At 38.2% G+C, this 21,192-nt stretch overlaps 1 protein-coding gene across 21 annotated transcripts in view; it reads left to right on the top strand.

The window, feature by feature from the left end:
- The window catches only part of FGGY (FGGY carbohydrate kinase domain containing), a 492,018-nt gene that overhangs the window by 29,347 nt on the left and 441,479 nt on the right, over positions 1 to 21,192 (top strand). For 18 of the 21 annotated variants that reach the window (XR_008514557.2, XR_008514537.2, XR_008514552.2 and 15 more), the window contains 2 exons: positions 13,542 to 13,653; positions 19,872 to 20,023. Coding sequence is in view for 16 of the 21 variants with exons in the window: in XM_054533894.2 (XP_054389869.1) it covers positions 13,542 to 13,653; positions 19,872 to 20,023 (264 nt within the window). In the remaining 5 variants the exon portion in view is untranslated. Of the gene's footprint in view, positions 1 to 13,541; positions 13,654 to 18,129; positions 19,730 to 19,871; positions 20,024 to 21,192 lie in introns of those variants that run through there. The other 3 variants (XM_024235119.3, XM_054533896.2, XM_054533908.2) reach the window with 2 other exon arrangements.

Genomic DNA, 21,192 nt, shown 5'->3' with positions numbered 1-21,192 from the left:
TATAGTTTACAGTGCATCTTCATTTTCATTTGATTGCTGTTGCAGGGTGAAATAGGGAAGGAGTTGTTATTCCCATTTACATTTGAAAAACTGAGGGCCAGAGAGTTAAGTGATTTTCCCAAGGTCACCCAGGTGGTATGTGATAAGGCAGAACTCAGATGGGTCAAACCTATGCATTCTCTCTATCTCTAGCACCATATACCTTTATATTTTTGCATGGAATATTATTCTAAGAACCTAACCGATGTCTTGATATTCATTTTTCTTTTCTTTATTCTTGCATTTGAAGTGGTTTTTTTTCCTCTAGTGCTAACTGATCATGTCACTCTTTTGCTACAACCCTTCAACATCTATCACTCTACTACAGGCATAATGATAAATTCAGTTCCAGACCACCATAATGAGGTGAATATTGCAATAAAACTCACATGAATGTTTGAGTTTCTCAGTGCATATGAAAGTTATGTTTATATTATATTGCGGTCTATTAAGTGTGTAATAGCATTAGTCTAAAAAAAGTATATAACTTAATTTTTAAAAATTGCCAAAAAATGTGTTAATGATCATCGAAGCCTTCAGTGAGTTGTAGTCTTTTTTCCTGGTGGAGGGTTTTACCTTGATGTTGATAGCTGCTTACTAATTAGGGTGGTGGTTGCTGCAGGTGAGGTGGCTGTGGTAATTTTTTTAAGTAAGGCAATTTTTTAAGTAAAGTTTGCTGCACTGATTGACTCTTTCACAAAAGATTTCTCTGTAGCATGCAATGTTGTTTGATAGCATCTTATCCATGGCAGGACTTCTTTCAAAATTGGAGTCAGTTCTCTCAGACCTTAGCCTTATCAACTAAGTTTATGTACTATTCTAAATTGTTTGTTGTCATTTCAGCATTGTTCATATCATCTTTATCAGAAGTAGATTCCATCTCAAGAAATCATTTCCTTTGTTCATCCATAAGAAGCAACCCCTCATCTGTTCATATTTTATCATGAGATTACAGCAATTCAGTTTCATCTTCAGGGTCCACTTCTAATGCTAGTTCACTTGGTATTTCCACTACATCTGCAGTAACTTCCTCCACTTAAGTCTTGAGCCACTCAAAGTCATTCATGAGGGTTGGAATTAACCTGTTCCAAATTCCTGTTAATGTTGATATTTTGACCTCCCATGAATCATGAATGTTCTTAATGGCATCTAGAGTGGTAAATCCTTTCCAGAATGTTTTCAATTTACTTTATCTAGATCAATTAGAGGAATCACTATCTATGGCAGCTATATCCTTACAAAATGTAATTCTTAAATAATAATACTTGACAGCTGAAATTTCTCCTTGACCCGTGGGCTGCAGAATGGATGTTGTGTTAGCAGGTATGAGAACAACATTCATCTCCTTGTACATCTTCATCAGAGCTCTTTGGTGACTAGGTGCATTGTCAATGAGGAGTAACACTTTGAAAGGAATCTCTTTTCTTTGAGCAGTAAGTCTCAACAGCAGGGTTAAAATATTCAGTAAACCATGCTGTAAATAGATGTGCTGTCATCCAGGCTTTGTTATTCCGTTTCTAGAGCATAGGCAGAGTAGATTTAGCATAATTCTTAAGGGCCCTAGGATTTTTGGAATAGTAAATGAGCACTGGCTTCAACTTAATTCACCAGCTGCATTTGCCCCTAACAAGAGAGTCAGCTTGTCCTTTGAAGCTTTGAGGCCAGGCATTGGCTTTTTGTCTCTAGCTGTGAAAGTCCTAGATGGTATCTTCTTCCAATATAAGGCTGTTTTGCCTACCTTAAAAATATGTTGTTTGGTGTAGACACCTTCATTGATTGTCTTACCCAAATGATCTGTATAACTTGCTGGAGTTTCTACATCAGCACTTGCTGCTTCACCTTGTGTTTTTATGTTATGGAAATGGCTTGTTTACTTAAACCTCCTGAACCAACTTCTGCTAGCTCCAAACTTTTCATTCTGTAGCTTCCTCACCTCTCTCAGCCTTTATAGAATTGAAGAGTTAGGACTGTGCTCTGGATTAGGCTTTGACTTAAAGAATGTTGTGGCTGGTTTGATCTTCTATCTAGACCACTCAAATTTTCTCCATATCAGCATTAAGACTGTTTCACTTTCTTATTCAGGTGTTTACTGGAGTAGTGCTTTTAGTTTTCCTTATGAACTTTCTTTTGCATTCACAGCTTGACTATTTGGTGCAAGAGGCCTATCTTTTTGCCAGTCTTGGCTTTCCCCATGCCTTCCTGACTAAGCTTAATCATTTCTAGCTTTACATTTAAAGTGAGAGACTATGACTCCTTCCTTAACTTGAACATTTAGAGACCATTGTAGGGTTATTAATTGGACTAATTTCAAAGTTGTGTCTCAGGGGGTAGGGAGCCCTAAGAGAGGGAGAGAGATGAGGAATCGCTAGTCTATGGAGCAGTGAGAACACACATCACATTTATCTATTAAATTTGCCCGTTTTATATGGGTGCAGTTTGTGGTGCCCCAAAACAATTGCAATAGTAACATCAAAGATTACCATAGCAGATATAATATTAATGAAAGTTTGAAATATTGTTAAGAATTACCAGAATGTGACACAGACACAAGGTGACATGAGCTATTGGAAAAATGACACCGATAGACTTGCTCTTTGCAGAGATGCTACACACCTTCAATTTGTAAAAAACACAATCTGCAAGATGCGGTAAAACAAAGCACAATGATATGCCTGAGGCATACTTCAAACTGCGGTTTTAGTTCCAGACCACTGCCACAAAGCAAATATCTCAATAAAGCAAGTCACATGAATTTTTTGATTCCCCACCATACATAAATGTTTTGTTTATGCCGTACTGTAGTCTATTAAGTGTGCAATAGCACTGTATCTAAAAAAATACGTACCTTAATTAAAAAATACTTTATTGCTAAAAATACTAATGAAGTGAGCACATGCTGTTGGAAAAATGGCAGCAATGGACTTGCTCGCTGCAGGGTTGCCACAGACATTCAATTTGTAAAAAATGTAATATCTGCAAAGTGCAATAAAGTGAAGCACGATAAAATGAGGTATGCCTGTATTTGGGTAGAACTCAGAATCCTTAACATGGCCTTCAGGGCCCTACATGGTCTGTCTCGACTTGCATTTCTGGCTCATCTCATGATGCTTCTCCTGGCTGTCTGCATTCCAGCCACACCTTCCTTCTGTCATGTCCTCAAACATGCAATGCTCCCTCTAGCCTAAGAATTGTTACCCAGATTCTTCTGGCTGCACGCCCTTCCTACCTTCCACCAGCATATCTAACTCCTGTTCATCCTTAGACCTAAGCTATCCAATCCAATAGTTGCTGAACCCACAATGCTATTTAAATTTATAGTAATTACAATTAAATATAATTAAACATTCACTTCCTGTTTTGCTCCAGCCAAATTTCAAATGTGCAGTAGTCACATGCTGGCTATTATACTGAACAGCACAGATATAGCACATTTTCATTATTGTAGAAAGTTCCATTGGATAGTGCTGCCCCAAATCTTAATTCAAAAGTTAGTTCTTCAAGGAAGGAGCATTTTCTCTACCAATACCACCTCCAACTAAGTCTTATTTCACTTATTAAATGTTTTCACAGTGCCTTGTACTTCTCTTTCATAGAACTCCATGTGGTTCGTGAATCATTCATTTTTTGTTATCAAATAATAAAATCATTCTATAAATCAAGAATAAAATAACATAAAATGAAACAAAATAATAAAATATTTCACTTTTTGGATTAATGTATGTCTTCCCTACTAGATTTTATGTTTCAGGAGGGCAGGAGCTATGTTTTGCTTACCCAGAGCCTGGGTTATATTAGACCCAGGAAGTGTAAAAAAAATGAAGGGTCAAAAGAAATTGAAAGCACTTTGGGAGGCCCAGGTGGGCAGATCATGAGGTCAGGAGTTTGAGACCAGCCTGGTCAACATGGCAAAACCTCGTTTTTACTAAAAATACGAAAATTAGCCAAGCGTGGTGGTGTGCGCCTGTAATCCCAACTACTGAGGAGGCTGAGGCAGGAGAATCACTTGAACCCGGGAGGCGGAGGTTGCAGTGAGCCGAGATCTCAGCACTGCACTCCAGCCTGGGCGACAGAGCAAGACTCCATCTCAAAAAAAAAAAAAAACAACAAATTGAGACCTCCCTACTTCTACCCACTGGAGAAAACTTGAGAAAGGATGTAGGGCAAAAAGTGACTCTCTTGAACTCTTAAGAGAAGACAATCGGAACTGGAGGAATAGAATGGTTAGAAGCGCTGAGATGGGAACGTCAAGGATCCAATCCTGGCTGGAAGAGGTGGTTTCTAATGGGAAGAAGGAAAGGGAGGCTAGAATTGACGATAGAGGGGTAGGTGAGACAGCTGACTCAGGCCAATGGGAAGCTCCTCTAGAATCATCCTGAGTTTGAGATTGACCAGTCTTGCAACAGATTCAGAATGGCTGGCAGAATAGAAACTAAATTTAAGGATGTCAGGAGGCAGACATCCTGATGAGTTTCAGAGGCTGAGATTTTTTTTTTTAAACTATAAACTCTGGGAAGACTGGGACCACGTCTCTCTTGCCTAGATATGTTCTCTGTGTCTGGCACATATAGGTGCTTAATAATATTTTTAATAATAAATGGCTAGATTAGACTATTGGCAGAGGAATAAATAGGAGGGCTGAGACTGAGAGGCTTTAGGAAGGCAGGTGTAACTGGACTTGGTAACAATGGAGAGGAAGGAGGTAGAGGCTATTTGAGTTTCAGTTTTTGGCAGAATGTTGGGGTCACTGATATAAATGAGAGTATTTGGCCTTTATTTCATTATCTTATCATCAAATGGCAATACCATACCTAAGCTGGGATGCTATGTAGGTAAAGGATTAGGACTGGGTTTATTTACTTCACTGGTCACTAGAGTAACTTTTACAAAATTGACTGCCTTCAAGGGCCTTCCAGGTAATGCACGCCCCAACACAAGCTGTATTTGTCTTCTTGCTGTTCTCCCTACCAGGACCTCTGCGCTCGCTGTTCCCCTGCCTGGAACACTCTTCCCCCAGATTTCCATGAGGTCCACCCCTCATGTCCTTCAGGTGTATCCTCAAATTTCACTTGCATCTTGCATAGGAACCACCTCCTCCTTGCATTCCTAATCCCCCTGAGTAACCACTTTCTAGTATACTATATCTACACTATGTAATTTATTTGATTTATTGGGTATTGTCTATCCCTACTAAAATGTAATCTCCAAAAGAGCAAGGATTAAAAAAAAAAAAGTTTTTCTCTCCATTGTTTTTCCAATACCTAGAAGAGAAAATCCTGCGCAGCCTGACCCTAGAAGGGGCTTGATTATTTTCACTAAGGACTTATGGCTAAGTGAGTGATTGAACTGTGTAGGCAACAGGTAGTGATGGAGCCTGAGGGAACTGGTGATTGCATAACTCCTCATAGGCCCCCAAAGCTGACAAAGGCATTCAAATCAAGATTTAAAAGAATACAGTACCAGCCACTCAGAACTCTACTGCAAGCTGGATTGTGTCCATGAAGCCCCAGGCTTTGACCCTTGCTCTAAATAGAGCTAAGGATAAAACCAGGTATGCATCTGACCCTCCAGTTCTCAGTTTGGAGGGTTTCTAAGAAACACCGTCTCCCCACCCAGTATGGAAGATCTTGCTGATTTAAAACACATGCAGAATTGAACCAGTTCCCACAATAAGAAGAAAGTGATACACAATCCCTTCCCCAAATATTTGTTTGCTGCCCCATAGCTACGAGTTGACAGTTGTTAGACATGGAACAGGTTACCAAATGAGGTTGCAGAAATCTCTTTCTCTGGAAATTCTTTAGAAGAGCAATGTGCTTTCTCTGTAGCTAGGGAAATTCTCTTGATTCCAAGCTGTTAGAATGAGCTTACTAGGCTGCTTTCTTCTTCCATTAATAAGAATATAAAAAAGAATTCTTAGGTCACCAGGTCAAGCCCCAGGGGCCTTCTGGGTAGTGTGGCTCTGACAGTCATCTTTCTGGGATGGTTTAGATGGTGTGGGGTGAGGGGTTGGGAATGGCGATGTTCCTCAGCTGTGGATGAGCATGATCATAAGGCATTTCCTTGTAAGGCTGGGGAAATAATAGTGGCTACCTAGCTAGATCAGGTTTAAATGCCTGCCACAATTACTCTTCCAGTTTCTTGTGAGAGGTCTCTGTTTGAAAGATAGAGACACTGAGTCTTTGTGACTGAAGGACATGATTGTAATATTGAGCACTCTGTAGGTCTGTAGAGGGGATTCATAACATACATTGAAGAAAATATTTTCCTTGCTCCTACTAGAAGGTTACTCCCACCATGATTCTTAGAAAGATTTGAGTCTATCCAATTTTTTCTATTCCTATTCTTTTTGCTTGTCATTTTTATATGTGCTTACATGACACAGAGAGCAAGCATGCTGTGCTTTGTACATAAAAACATTCCATGAACACAATAAGGCATTGAGTGCATTTCCTATCCTATTTTCTATAAAGGTTTACTGGTTTCAAAGTAATTTCAGACTCCACTGATCCCATTCAAAGCCTTTGATTCTTACTTGGGAGGTATCTCTCACTCAGGAAACTGAGGCTCAGAAAGTTGATGGGGTTATTGCAGGATTACCTGACCCAGAAGTGGTGGAGTTGGCACCAGAAGGAAGTTCTTTGGACACCACATCCTGTGTTTGTTTCTACTCCCAAACTGCCTTGTGGTATGGTGTTTGAGTCATCTATATTTTCTCACCCAAGTCCTCTTTTGACTAACTGCAGACCTGTGTGTGAGATGGGCTTACCCAAGTCAGACATGCACTTTCTGGGCACAGAAGCCAATTGGGCCACATAGCAAGTAGAAGTTAGGGCTGGGTGATTGATTGATTGGTGTCCCACGTGGAAAGACTTGAAGCAACTAATTTGCTCTAATATAAACTGCTACTTATTGTGCACTGATGCCAGATGTTGAGCTCATCACACCTTATTTTGCTGAATTCTCATATCATTGGGAGATGCAGGTTTAGGTAATAGTTTCGTACTGCCAAGGAAGCTGCTTATCTGACTTCACAAAGTTATATAACTCGGAAATAGTAGAACCAGATTTCAGACTCAGGCATTCTGCCCCCAAAGTCACTGATTTTAACTACTATCCAGTGATTTCCAAGCCAAGTTGTAAGGACATTCCAGGCAGAAATAGCCATACCTGTAAATGCTATAGAAACATGAACCAGCAAGGCAAGAGAGGAGTTGCAATGGCTAGAATTGTGTAGCTTGCCTTCAGCCACGTAGCCATGGTGGCAGAGCTAGGATTTGAATTCAAGTCTTTGTGACTCATTGTCATGAGGCCATACTGCCTGTCAGGAAATGGGTTTGGTCCTCACACTGTAAGTCTAGATTTATCAGTGTGGTGAAGGCATCTGGGTATTCACCTGGTACTGTGGGTCAAGGTACTACCAGCAGTCACAGATGGGTCAGCAGCAAGTGTTCTCCTCTAGATCACGTGTCCTTTCCACAGGATGAATCTCTTGAGCAACAGGAAATTATCTGATGACAGAGGTGAGCAGTATGGTGTAATGGAAAGAAAATAGACAGAGTTTGAATTCTGGCTCTGCAATCTACTGGCTGTGTGACAAGTGCAAGTTCCTTAACCTCTCTGTGCCTGCTGTTCACCCTTTCCCTCCCCAATCATCCACTTTTTTTTTTTTTTTTTTTTTTTTTGAGACAGAGTCTCATTCTGTTACCGAGGCTGGAGTACAGTTGCGTGGTCTTGGCTCACTGCAGTCTTTGCCTCCTGGGTTCAAGCAGTTCTCCTGCCTCAGCCTCCCTAGTATTTGGGACTACAGGCACATGGCACCACACCTGGCTAGTTTTTGTATTTTTAGTAGAGACGGGGTTTCATCGTGTTGGCCAGGCTGGTCTCAAACTCCTGACCTCAAGTGATCCTCCCTCCTTGGCCTCCCAAAGTGCTGGGATTACAGGCGTAAGCCATCGCACCCAGCCCCACTTGTTTCTCATGAAAAACTAGTATTAAATGTTTCTTTTGGAGGGCTTTGTAAGGATTAAATAATATGTATGTCAAACACATGGCACATATTAGATGTTCAATATATGGTAACGCTTTATTAATATGACTTGAAAAAAATTACTGCTTTTCTTTGTTGGACATTTGTCATAATTATGTGAAGCTCTTGTTTGAGGAACATGTTAAATAGTAAGAAATGGAATTCTAAATTATAAGTCTGGTGTTTCCAAACAGGAAAAAAGAATAATTATATATTTTAAGATGAATTTCACTAAATAAGGATGGACATTTTTGAGTTGATTTTTATGGGATTTAAAAGGTTGTAGTCATGTTTTAAGTTAATAGAAACTGGTCACTCATGCTTTTTCTATAAAGGAAACCATAGAAACAAAAATAAAAAATAGAATTAATCAATAAACCTATTACTCTACAACTTTAAAAATTATACGAACAAGTGTAAAATCTATATCCTACTGCAGTTCCACCCTCAGGAGCAACCACTGTTAACAATTTGTTGCATATTCTTTTTTTTAAAACCTTATTAATATATCATGGATGTCTTTCCATTTTATCTTTTATAGCTCAACTCATTTTAAAATATTTAACAGCTTGATGTATGATTTATATATCATAAAATCCAGCCATTGTAAATGTATAATGCTGTTATTTTGTAAATTTATACAGTGGTGCAATCATCACCTACTCCAGTTTTAGAACACTTATTACTCCAAAAGTTTCCTTACACCTGTTTGCAGTCAACCCCAAGCCCCAGTCAGAGGCACTTTCTGTCTTTATAGGTGTTCTTTTTAGAAATTTTATATAAATAGAATCATATAGCATGCTTTCTTTTATATCTGGCTCTTTTCACTTAGCATAATGTTTTTAAGGTTCATCCATGTTGTTACATATATCAGTAGTTCCTTTTTCTTGCTGAGTAGTATTCTGTTATATGGATATACAATACTTTATTTAACAGTTGGTTAAACTATGATGGATATTTGGTTGGTTTTCAGCTTGGGAATATTATCAATAATGCTGCTAGGAATATTCACATACAATTCTTTATGTTGATGTATGTTTTTATTTTATTTTATTTGGTTTGTTAATATTTTGTATTATAGGTAGATACCTAGGACTGAAGTTGCAGGTTGTGTGGTAAGATGTGGCTGTATTTTACATTTCCATTAGCAATGTATAAGGGCATCACTTTTTCCACAATTCTCTAACACTTGGTATTGTCAGTCTTTGTGATAATAGTTATTCTAGTAAGTGTGCAGTGGTATCTTATTGTGATTTTAATTTGCATTTCCTTAGTGACTAATGATTTGAGCACTTTTTCATGTGTACATTGGCTATTTGTATATTTTCTTTGGAGAAGTGTCCAAATCTTTTGCCAATGTTATCATTGGGTTGTTTTTCCTCTTATTATTTGAGTTTTAAAATATATTTTGTATGCAAGTATATTATCAGATGTGTTGTTTGCAAATATTTTCTTCCAGTCTGTAGCTTGTCTTTTTTTCTACTTGTTTCTTTTGAAGAAAAAGATTTTTAAATTTTGATGAAGTCAAAATTTTTTCTTTCATTGATCTTGCTTGCTTTTTATAAAACCTTCACCTAACCCAAGGTTGCAGCAATGTTCTCCTGTTTTCTTCTACACATTTTACAATTTTAGTCTTACATTTAGGGATGTGATATGTTTTGAGTTAAGTTTTGTGTATGGTGTGAGGTAAGAGTCTAAGTTCTTTTTTGCATATAGGCATATAGTTCTAGCATCACTGTCAAATAATCTGTCCTTTCCCCCATTAAATTATATTGGCACATTTACCAAAGCCAATTGCCATAAATGGGTTTACTTCTTATATCTCTGTTCTATTGATTTATAAATTTATCCTTATACCAATACCACATTAACTTAGGAATGGTAGTTTTATAGTAAGTTTTGAAGTCAGATAGCATATATTTTCCAAGTTCTTTCTTTTCAAAAATGCTTAGGCTTTTCATGTCCTTTGCATTTCTATGTGCATATTAGGAACAGCTTGTCGGTTTCTACAAATAAGTAGATAAATAAATAAATAAAACCTGCTAGTTTTTTTTTTTCCACTTTAAGTTTTGGGATACATGTGCAGAACGTGCAGGTTTGTTACATAGGTATACATGTGCCATGGTGGTTTGTTGCACCCATCAACCCATCATCTAGGTTTTAAGCCCCAAGTGCATTAGGTATTTGTCCAATGCTCTCCCGCCCCTTGTCCTGCACCCCCTGACAGGCCCCAGTGTGTGATGTTCCCCTCCCTGTGTCCATGTGTTCTCATTGTTCAACTCCCACTTATGAGTGAGAACATGCGGTGTTTGAAAACCTGCTGGGATTTTAATGGAGTTGTGTAGAATCTGTAGGTTAATTTGAAGAGATTACCATCTTAACAATGTTGAATTTTCCATTTTACGAGTGTGACATATTTCTCCAATTTTTAGCTCTTCATAGCAATGTTTGGTAGTTGTCAGAGTATAGGTCTTGAACTTCTTTTGATATGTTAATTCCTGAATGTGTTTGTCAGGTTTCTCCAGAGGGACAAGGCCAGTAGGAAATGTATATATGTATGTACATGTATGTATATGTATATATTCATATATATATATATATATATGAAAAAAAGTTTGTTAGGGAGAATTGGCTCACATGATTAAAAATGTGAAGTTCCACAGTAGGTCATCTGTAAGCTAGGGAATGCCAGTAGTGTGGCTCAGTTCAAGTCCAAAAGCCTTGAAACCAGGGAAGCCGACAATGCAGTCCTGAATGAGTCTGAGGGTGAAGGCCTGAGAGCCCCAGGCAGGCTGCTAGTGCAAGACCTAGAGTCCAAAGGAAGATGAACCTGGAGTCTGATGTGTAAGGGCAGGAAGAAAAAAGGTGCCTCACTGCAAAAGGGAGAGAGGGAGGAAGTCAAGCAATCTGAGTATCCCGCTTGTTCCACCTGCTTTGTTCTAATCACACCCATTACTGATTAGATGGTGCCCACCCACATCAAGGGTGGCTCTTCCTCTCCCAGTCCACTGACTCCACATGTCAATCTCCTCTGGAAACACCCTCACAGACACACCCAGAAATAGTGCTTCACTAGCCAGCTAGGCATCCCTCAATCCAGTCCAGTTGATACCTAATATTGAGCATCACACTGAGTATTTCACTTTTTGATGCTATTGTGAATGGGATTATTTTCTTAATTTTATTTTTGATCTCTTAGTTGCTATTAAGTAGAAATCCAGTTGGTATTTATATGTTAGTCTTGCATCCTCTCATCTTACTAAATTGCTTATTAGTTCTAGTAATTTTTTTAGTTGGTAGATTCTTTAGGATTTTCTGCATATGAGATCATGTCATCTGCAAAGAAAGACACTTTAACTTCTTTTCTAATCTGCTTTTAATTTACTTTTCTCGCTTTATTGCAATGGCTAGAAGCGGAAGTATAAGGTTGAATAGAAGTGGTAAAAGTGAATATCCTTGCTTCATTTCTGATGGGGGAAAGCATTCATGTTACCATTAAGTATGATGTTAGCTGCAGGTTTTTGTATATGCTCCTTATCAGGTTGTAGAAGTTCTCTTCTATGTCTGGTTTATTGAATGTTATGTTTGGAGGGTAGGGGTTCTTTTTTCTGCATCTGTTGAGATGATCATTTGGTGTTTGTACTTTGTTCTGTTAATGTGCATATTCCATTAATTAATTAATGGATATTAAACCACTCTTGCATTCCTGGGATGACTCCACATAGTCATAGTATATAAAGGAAAGTTTTACATGCTGCAAGATTTGGTTTGTTAATATTTTGTTAAGGATTTTTACTATGTTCATGATAAATATTAGTCTGTAGTGTCCTTTTCTTATGTATTTGCTTGGCTTTGGTATCGGTGATACTGGCTATGTAATATTTGTTGGAAAGTGTTCCCTTCTTCACTGTATTTTAGACAAGTTTGTGTACGATTGGTACCATTTCTTCCTTAAATGTTTGATGAAATTTCCCAGTGAAGCATTTGGACCTGTAGTTTTTTGATTTTTTTGGGAATGTTTTAGCACAAATTTGATTTTTCAAAAAAAAAGTGCTTCTCAATTTTTCACATGGCTTTGGCCAATTTCCATAACCCCAAAATGGTGGTTTTTGATAATTTTGTCCAGTTTATTAGTTTTATTTTGCTAAGAGGATTTTTTGACTTCACACCACCACACCCAGGAGTTGCCTCTCTACCTGTTTTTTAAAAAAATCTGTATAGTATTTCATTTTACAAACATGCCATAATTTATTTAATAAAAAATAGTTTTTTCACTTTTAAAATATAGTCTGAGCAGTGCTGAAGCTAGCCTTCTATATATAACTTTACTTACTTTTGCTAATAAGATACGTGCATTTTTAATTTTAATAAATGTCAAATTATTCTCCAAAGTTTGTTGTCAATAATTACATTGTTAGAATAATCTCCAAGAAGGTCCACTTCTGCATATATTGCCACTACCATATACAGGTTAAGCAACCCTACTCTGAAACTAAAATGCACCATAATTCAAAACTTTTTGAGTGGCATTGTGACGCCACACATCGATGTCTAAGATAGTAACATTTTTGTTTTCTGATGATTCAGTGTACATAGACTTTGTTTCATGCACAAAATTATTAAAAATATTGTATAAAATTACCTTCAGGCTATGTGTGTAAGGTATATATGAAACATATATGAATTTTGTGTTTAGACTTGGGTTTCATCCTCAAGATATCTCATTATGTTATATACAAATATTCCAAAATCTGAAAAATTCTGAAATCTGAAATGCTTTTGATCACAAGCATTTCAGATAAGTAATAACAGCCTGTAGTATTAATCTTTTATATTTTTGCCAATATGAAAAGCAAACAGTTTGGTATCTTTTTGTTTGTACTTATCTAATTGGAGTTGGGAATCTTCTCATATGCTCTTTGACCATTTCTTTTTATTTTATGAGTTGACTTTTTATTCCTTTGCTTAATTTCCAATTATTTTTAATTATTATTTTTTTTTTTTGAGATGGAGTTTCACTTTTGTTGCCCAGGCTGGAGTACAATGGCGTGATCTCAGCTCACTGCAACCTCCATCTCCCAGATTCAAGCAATTCTTCTGCCTCAGCCTCCTGAGTAGCTGGGATTACAGGCACACACCACCATGCCCGGCTAATTTTCGTATTTTTAGTAGAGACAGAGTTTCACTGTGTTGGCCAGGCTGGTCTTAAATTCCTGACCTTGTGATCTGCCCATTTCGGCCTCTCAAAGTGCTGGGATTACAGGTGTGAGCCGCCATGCCTGGCCTTAATTTCCAATTAGTTTGGTTCTTTTTTTCTTATTTATAGGATCTTTTGGGATTATAGTGATACTAAATTTTTATCTGTTTTATGTTGTAAAGATTTTTTTCTATTCTTTCATTCCTTCTAGTTGTAACTGTTTTCAATCTTTTAAGACCCTGGTGTTGTAATTTATGTTTTTGTTTGTTTTTAAAACAGAAAGTTGTACAAGGGATTGATTTAAACCAAATTCGAGGACTTGGGTTTGATGCCACGTGTTCTCTGGTTGTTTTGGATAAGCAGTTTCACCCATTACCGGTCAACCAGGAAGGTAAGACCATGTCTCTTCCTTTTCCCAGTGGTGGGATACTTGGCTGATTAATCCAATGGGCCTAGGTGGAACAGGAGGGCAGGCGTCTCTTGCTGCTGATAGTAAAATTTAGAGGTAGAGTGAAGTGACACAGATCATGTTGCAGAAGTCAAGAGCTTGGAGAGCAGTTGATATGAGTGGGGTGGTGTTGACGCTGGATTAGGGGGACTTGGCTTTCTAAAACTCAAGAGCCACAGTGCAGAGCTTGGTAAAGGAAGGACATGAGATTGTTAGCTAGGAGTGATTAACCTTGAAACACACAGGTGGTTTTGATGTTTTCTGAGAAGACAGTGTCAGTGCTTGCAGTTTCTTTGTATATGATGTTCCTATTCCTTGCTTATCTGAGTGGATGAGCCAAGTCCTTTGAAAGGAAATGGAACATGGTAGACAGGGCCATGTGACAGAAGCTAGAAGCAGATGGCCTCTCTATTTTCAATAGCCAGACCAAAAGACATTCACATTAAATGGTGTTGTCCTAATATACACTTGTGAGTACAGAAATGAGCTGTTTCAAATGTAAAGTGCCACTTGGGTCCACCATCAGAGATTTCTCACAGCAGATAAGGTTGTCCCTTTTGGGGAATTTTAGCCAGTAACACTAGTACTGGGGTTACAAACCCAAAAGTCTATTAATACATTAATGTAATAATTAATACATTAGTCAGATGGGTAATGTAAATGAGTAATAGGCCAGGTTTGAGAAAAACCACTGCACCTGTGTGAAGATAAATTTCAACTGATATTTAACCTTGTAATGAGCAGACGGCATTAGGGAGCAGTGGAGGCTGCATTGCACTGGAAATTGCATGCTCCATCTGAAGGGAAGGGCCAGCTCTAGGCATTGTCAGTCAGCTGTTGCCAAGATAGCCATTGCAAACATATTTGGGGCTAGATTCTGTTAGAGTACCCTTGATTCTGCACACTGTTAGAGCAGCATCTTTCTTAACTGTTGGCTATGAGGTAGTAGGGCACATTGATACACAGTGGAATTAGAGTTAGGCGGGGACTCTGATTGTAGCACTGCCCTTGCTGAGCTGTGACACCTTGGGCAAGCCACTTAACTCTGTGTTTCTCAGTTTTCTTCTCTGAAAGAATTTGAATGAATCAGTAGCTTTGCTGTGAGAATTTAGTGAGAGACTGATACTTAAAATGCTCAGAAAAGTTTCTTCCATCAGATGATGAATTTTTTAAGTTAAGAGAATATTCCGGTCACTACTGTGGACCTAATGTATGAAATAGTGATTATTATAATTATAAGGACTATAAATGATCATCTATTTGCATCCCTTTTCACTATAAGTGATCACTATAAATAATCATAATCACTATGTGCTGAAAATGGATGCAAATAGATGAATGATTAGAGCACAGTGGTAATGATGACCATTTTCTGCACACATACACATACACACACACACACACACACACACACACACACACTCACACACTTTTTTCCCTCTTCTTGCGACATTTATTAACACCTCCTGTGTGCCAAGCCCTGTCTTAGCAAATGCTGGGCCTTCAAAGATAAATCAGGTCGGTTCTTTTTCTTGGTGGCTATTCATTGGCTCAGTTGGCACTGTTCTGGCAGAGGACAGGGCAGTCTTGTTCTGAGCCATTTCAGAAAGCAGAGACCAAAACTGTGTAGAGCAAACCTCAGCTCTCCAGCAGCAAGCATTCACTAATTACAAGATGTGGCCAGCCACAGACCTGGCCGTTTTGGGAGGCTGTCAGTATGTCTTTTATGGGCTTTATTTAAATAAAGGTCAGGTGATTGTCTGTTGGGGATGCCATAGATCAGATGTCTCTTACTGCTGATAGTGAGATTTAGAGGCAGAGTGTGGAGGCTAGAAATCACCGTCCCAGAAGTTAAAAGCCTGGAGAGCAATTGGCACGAGTGGGGTGGCATTGGGGGCAGAGTTAGAGGGAACTTGGTTCCATAAAGCACAAGAGCCATGTTAGAGAGCCTGATTTTGGGTGGGACTTTAGATACTAAGAGTCCTGCTTCAGGGATTTTGTATCATCTGATCTGCTAAAATACATGTTTATTTATTTTTATTCTGGCTGTGCATTAGTATCAACTGGAGATCTTTTTAAAAATTGCCAATTCATGAGCCCTACCCTCAAGATTTGTATTCACTTGACTTGAGGTGGAGCTAGGGTGTCGACTTTTTAAAAAAGTTTTCTCAGTAAGTCTAGTATGTAGAGAATCACTGGGCGCAGATTAACGGAGAATTAAAATATTAGGAACAGAACACTTGAAGTGGAAGAAGATAGTTCCTTGTTAAATTTGCTTAAATATGTACCCTCTTTGGATGCTATTTTTTTTTTCATTGTAGGTAGAATGGCTTCCTGTTAACAAATCCTCTATTAAAAAGGTAACTAGGTTATCACTCTAATTATAAGTGCTGAAATAACTTTATTCCACCTAAAAGGTTAAAGTGTACCCATTCATCAAATGCATCCAGCTGCAGGTGCCCTCATCAGTTTCTTGCCTTTCAACAGATTGTATTAAGGTTAGATCTTTTATCTGAAATGGATTATCCTGTGCAAGAAAATGAAATTAGAATTATAAAAGTGGTTTGAAGGTTCTTTAGAGACTCCTACCTGCATGGCAGCGACCAACTCTTGATTGGCTAATGGGAGTAATTGTGAGGAGCAGAGAGTGGGGTCAGGAAGATTCCAGATAACCCTAATCATGCAGATAACCTAAAACCAAACCCATAAGACCAGCAAAAGTATTGCCATCTTTAGATGTTAACCAAAAAATTATAAACAAATAAATTAAGTACAATAGTTTAAGAAAATTCAGCATTACTATATGATAAAATAGTCTCGTTTGCCTTTCCGTGTTTGACTCTTCTTCCTTAAAGATCAGAACAGCCCCTGAGCTGGACAGCAGCACAGTTGCTGAATGCTTCCTACCCCTGCCACTGACCAAACTCAGAGCCTCACCCTGATTGTGTCATCTCAGCAATAGGAGCTCTTAGGAGGGAGAGGAACAAAGGGTGATAATTGGGGCTGGGAGAGGGAGTTATGACCTAGTCTCCTCTGTGCAACAGATACCTAATGTTTAGATTTTTGGTGATTCATAATAATTTTTCCCCTCAAGTATGCCTGTAACACATTCTGTGAACATAAACATGTATTTTAGCAAGGTATTAATTAAGTGAATATATGGATGAATAATCTACCCTTAGGTAAAGTGAGGTAGCTCAAATGTAACTTTACCTCCAATTCTCTTAAATGACGACATTTTCGTGGGTCTGTGTTCTGTTTCCCATGCTGCCTTATTGTATAGAACCTCTTTCTCACTCTTTCTTCACCTGCCTAGCCATTGGCTAGTCATTTGAAGAGTTAAATAAACACTTTCCTGCCTTTTGAAAGCTTTCTGTGCAGCTCCAGGCTCGGTTAACTAGAGCCTACTCTTTGCTCCTCCTCCACATTGTCATGTCTGGTACTCTTGTTCTGGCAGTCAACACACAATATAGACTCTTTCTCCTGCAAACATATGCTGCTTAAGGGCAGAACTGTGGCACATTCATCTTGATATCCTACCATCCAACACTGTGCTTGGCATGTAGTAGATACTCAATAAAAGATTAAATGAACTTTCAATTTTCCGTAAGAGCTGAAAAAAATTAACTTCTCAGTTTTTATCTAAAACGAAAATTATAATTCTAATACAGTAATGATTCTGTACAATTTTCATTGTATTGTTCTGACTGCATTTTGAGAGCATCTTTATGTAGAAGCAGTAGTAGCTGATTGGTCTGTCTTTACTATAAGCAGAAGTTTAGCAACAGGTATTTTTACCTTAAAATAGCTGTAGATTTGTTCTGTACAGTACTTAAGAAACAATACTGATATTGTCCCCTTCAACACTCACCCACCCACACACACACCCACATCCTGATTCATTGATGGTTCTGGAATAGGAGCTGGACATCAGTATTTTTAAAAGTTATCAAGGCGATGCTAATGTGCAACTAGGTTTGAGAACTAGAGCTTTGAGCACTTCTGTTAGATAGAGGAACAATTCTGTTTACAAAAAATTCTTTGACATTCCTGTGGAAGGTCTCATGTACTCTGTATTATTTTCAAAGTATTAGTATAATGGTTTGTGGAGCTTTCGTGGGAGGTTATATCTTTCCAGTTAGGCAAACCAGCAACTGAGCCCCTGCCTTGTTATGCCCATGACCTTATTTAGGTATCTTCTTACATTGGCTTTTCTTGTTGTTTTTTTTTTTGGTTTTAATTTTAAAAATTCTTTTCAAAGATGTAGAAGGGTAAAGAAAGCAACATCTTCCTATTCGCCTACCACTGAGGATAAACATGAAATTTTGCCGTATTTGCCTCAGCTCCTTTTATTTTAAAAAAAGACATTTGTAACTTCAGCTTTTCACCTCTTGCAGGTAACCATTCTGCTGTAGTTGCTGTTCTTAAACACATTGCTTTTGTGCTTTTACTACGTATGTGTATAGCCACAACAACAAACAGTATACAATCCTTCCTCTGTATCTGAGGGGGACTTGTTCCAGGACCTCCTTAAGACCATAACCCACAGATACTCAAGTCCCTGATGTAAAATGGCATCGTATTTGCGTATAACCTATGTACGTCTTCCCATGTACTTCAGATAATCTCTAGGTTACTTATAATACCTAATGCTAGGTAAGTACTTGTTATACTATATTGTTTAGGGAATAATGGCAAGAAAAAAAAGTCTGTACACGTTCAGTACAGATGCAACCATCCATTTAAAAAAATATATTTTCAATCCACGGTTGGTTGAATCCACAGATGCAGAACTCACAGACATGGAGGGCTGACTCTGTGTTTTAAAGTATCTCAGCTGGTGTCCTTGTTCATGTTACTATGTCTAACACTAGTTTATTCATTTAAGAATTGATTTATCTATTCTTTATGCCGATCTAGTTCCAAAACACACTTTGTGCATTTCCCAGCTGTGAGACATTGGGTACGTCTTCACTTTCAAGTCTGTCATTGAAAAACAGGGGTTAAAAACCTGTATCAGAGGGTTGTTTTGAGGATTAAATGTGATGATATGTGTAAAATGTTTAGCACAGGGCTTGGGAGACAAACACACATTACAAACATTTACTATTAGCAAGATATGTAGTGCTGCGGTTACTTTGCCGTTAAATAAAATAGTGTGTGAAATAATACCTGGTTTGGTAACTGCTGGGTTTCTTTTCTCTTTGCCCTAATAATCTTTCGGGTATATTAATTGCTGTTCTGCACCTTTTGCCATCAGAGGTGTCAGAGGGCTGTTAAAGGATTTCTGGCTTGCCCATTGGTACAGGATGAATTAACAGAGGCTGGGGAGAGAGATAAGGAGTTACTGTGTGGACTACAGGGTGGTGAGGCAGGATATAAGGGGCAGTGCTCCTTTTCCAGCTGGTTTTAAATTCTCCTCCTTATGATTTACTCCTCCTGAGGGCCTATTTTCTGAGAAGTACTTGCCATATCCTTTATGTGCCTTATCTTTTGTTTAAAAACTTACTGAATTATACATCTTCATCTGTAACTGTATCTTCATCTGTAACTAGCATTCCCTGTTAGATCTGCCTAATTCCAAAACCCATGAGCTTTGCACGCCAGCAAACAAGCCAACCAAATGAGGAAAAAAAAAAAAACACCTAAGTAAACTAATTTTAATTAAACTGACCAGAAAAAGTGGGAATATAAGCAGTTAAATGCCATTGTGTAGCTATTAGATGTATTATACCGTCAAAGTATTTATCCATATTTAAAGGAGACAGATCTTAGAAAGTATTGTCTTAGTCTTATTTCATAGACACCTTTCCTGAATGTATGCTCAGAAAAGTTTTTCTAGAACAGAAGGAATAAGAAAGGAAGGGAAGAAGTTGAGAGAGAATACTTGATAATATAATTAATTGGTAGATGTTTTTCTGCTTTTAATGTAGACATTTATTCTAAGGTCATGGTCAGAGAACACATGACTGGACGGGAAATTCCAGGCCTGGGGACAGTGCTTTCATCAGCCTTGCTGGTATCCTTTCATTTTGCACACTCTTGTTACATAAAATTATAGAAAGTACATAGCATTTTGATCTTGGGAATCCATAATTGTTCCCTTGAATTAGAAGGAAGAGAATGTGTGTCCATCTGCATCTCCCTCTCGTTTCTGCTAGGGGATTCCCATCGAAACGTCATCATGTGGCTGGATCATCGAGCAGTCAGTCAAGTCAACAGGATCAATGAGACCAAGCACAGTGTCCTCCAGTATGTCGGCGGGGTGATGTCTGTGGAAATGCAGGCCCCGAAACTTCTGTGGCTGAAAGAGGTGAGTGCATAGAGTCTAAGAGAAGATACCAACAATAGTAGAGGATTCCTGTTACTGTGGACCTGTAGGTACCAGGCACCCTGCTAAAATCGGTTCTGTTTGATTTTTCCCAGCAACTAGGAGGAAGGTTGATCCCATTTTATTGATTACAGTGCAGTTAAATCACACCTATTTTTATGTGCCTAACTCATACCAGGCACTGTGACAAGTATTGTACACAATATCTCTTTGAAGGCCAACGACCCTATGAAGTGTTCTTGTGTGTGGTGTTTATTTTAGGGTGTCTGTTTTGTAGACAAGAAAACGAATGTTCATAGAGATAAAACAACTCACTCAAAGTGACAAAGTAAATATGTGACAGAACCAGAATTTGAACCTAAGACTGGCTGACTCCAAAATCATTTTTTTTTAATTTTAAATGTTTCTTTTGTAGAGACTTGGTCTCACTATTTTGGCCAGGCTGATTTCGAACTCCTGGCCTTATGTGATCCTGCAAAAGTGATATGATTATAGGTGTGAGCCACTGTGCCCAGCCATCCAAAATCAATTCTCTTTTTTTTTTTTTTAAGTATCAATTTCTCTTTTAATCTTAGATGTCGTGGTGGAAGGAAAAATCAGCAAAGAAGCAATCTCAGAAAAAGTGTATCTTTTTGATGTCTTTGTGCCTTTTTTTTCTCTTTTTTTTCGTTTTTTTTTATTATTATTATACTTTAAGTTTTAGGGTACATGTGCACAACATGCAGGTTAGTTACATATGTATACATGTGCCATGTTGGTGTGCTGCACCCATTAAGTCGTCATTTAACATTAAGTATATCTCCTAATGCTATCCCTCCCCCCTCCCCCCACCCCACAACAGGCCCCAGTGTGTGATGTTCCCCTTCCTGTGTCCATGTGTTCTCATTGTTCAATTCCCACCTATGAGTGGGAACATGCGGTGTTTGGTTTTTTGTCCTTGTGATAGTTTGCTGAGAATGATGGTTTCCAGCTTCATCCATGTCCCTACAAAGGACATGAACTCATCATTTTTTATGGCTGCATAGTATTCCATGGTGTATATGTGCCACATTTTCTTAATCCAGTCTATCATTGTTGGATATTTGGGTTGGTTCCAAGTCTTTGCTATTGTGAATAGTGCTGCAATAAACATACGTGTGCATGTGTCTTTA

The sequence above is a fragment of the Pongo abelii genome, chromosome 1 (genome assembly GCF_028885655.2).
Source record: "Pongo abelii isolate AG06213 chromosome 1, NHGRI_mPonAbe1-v2.0_pri, whole genome shotgun sequence".
NCBI classification, from domain to species: Eukaryota; Metazoa; Chordata; class Mammalia; order Primates; family Hominidae; genus Pongo; species Pongo abelii.
Note: the sequence above shows the minus strand (reverse complement) of the source record. Positions and strands in the feature narration are given on the sequence as shown.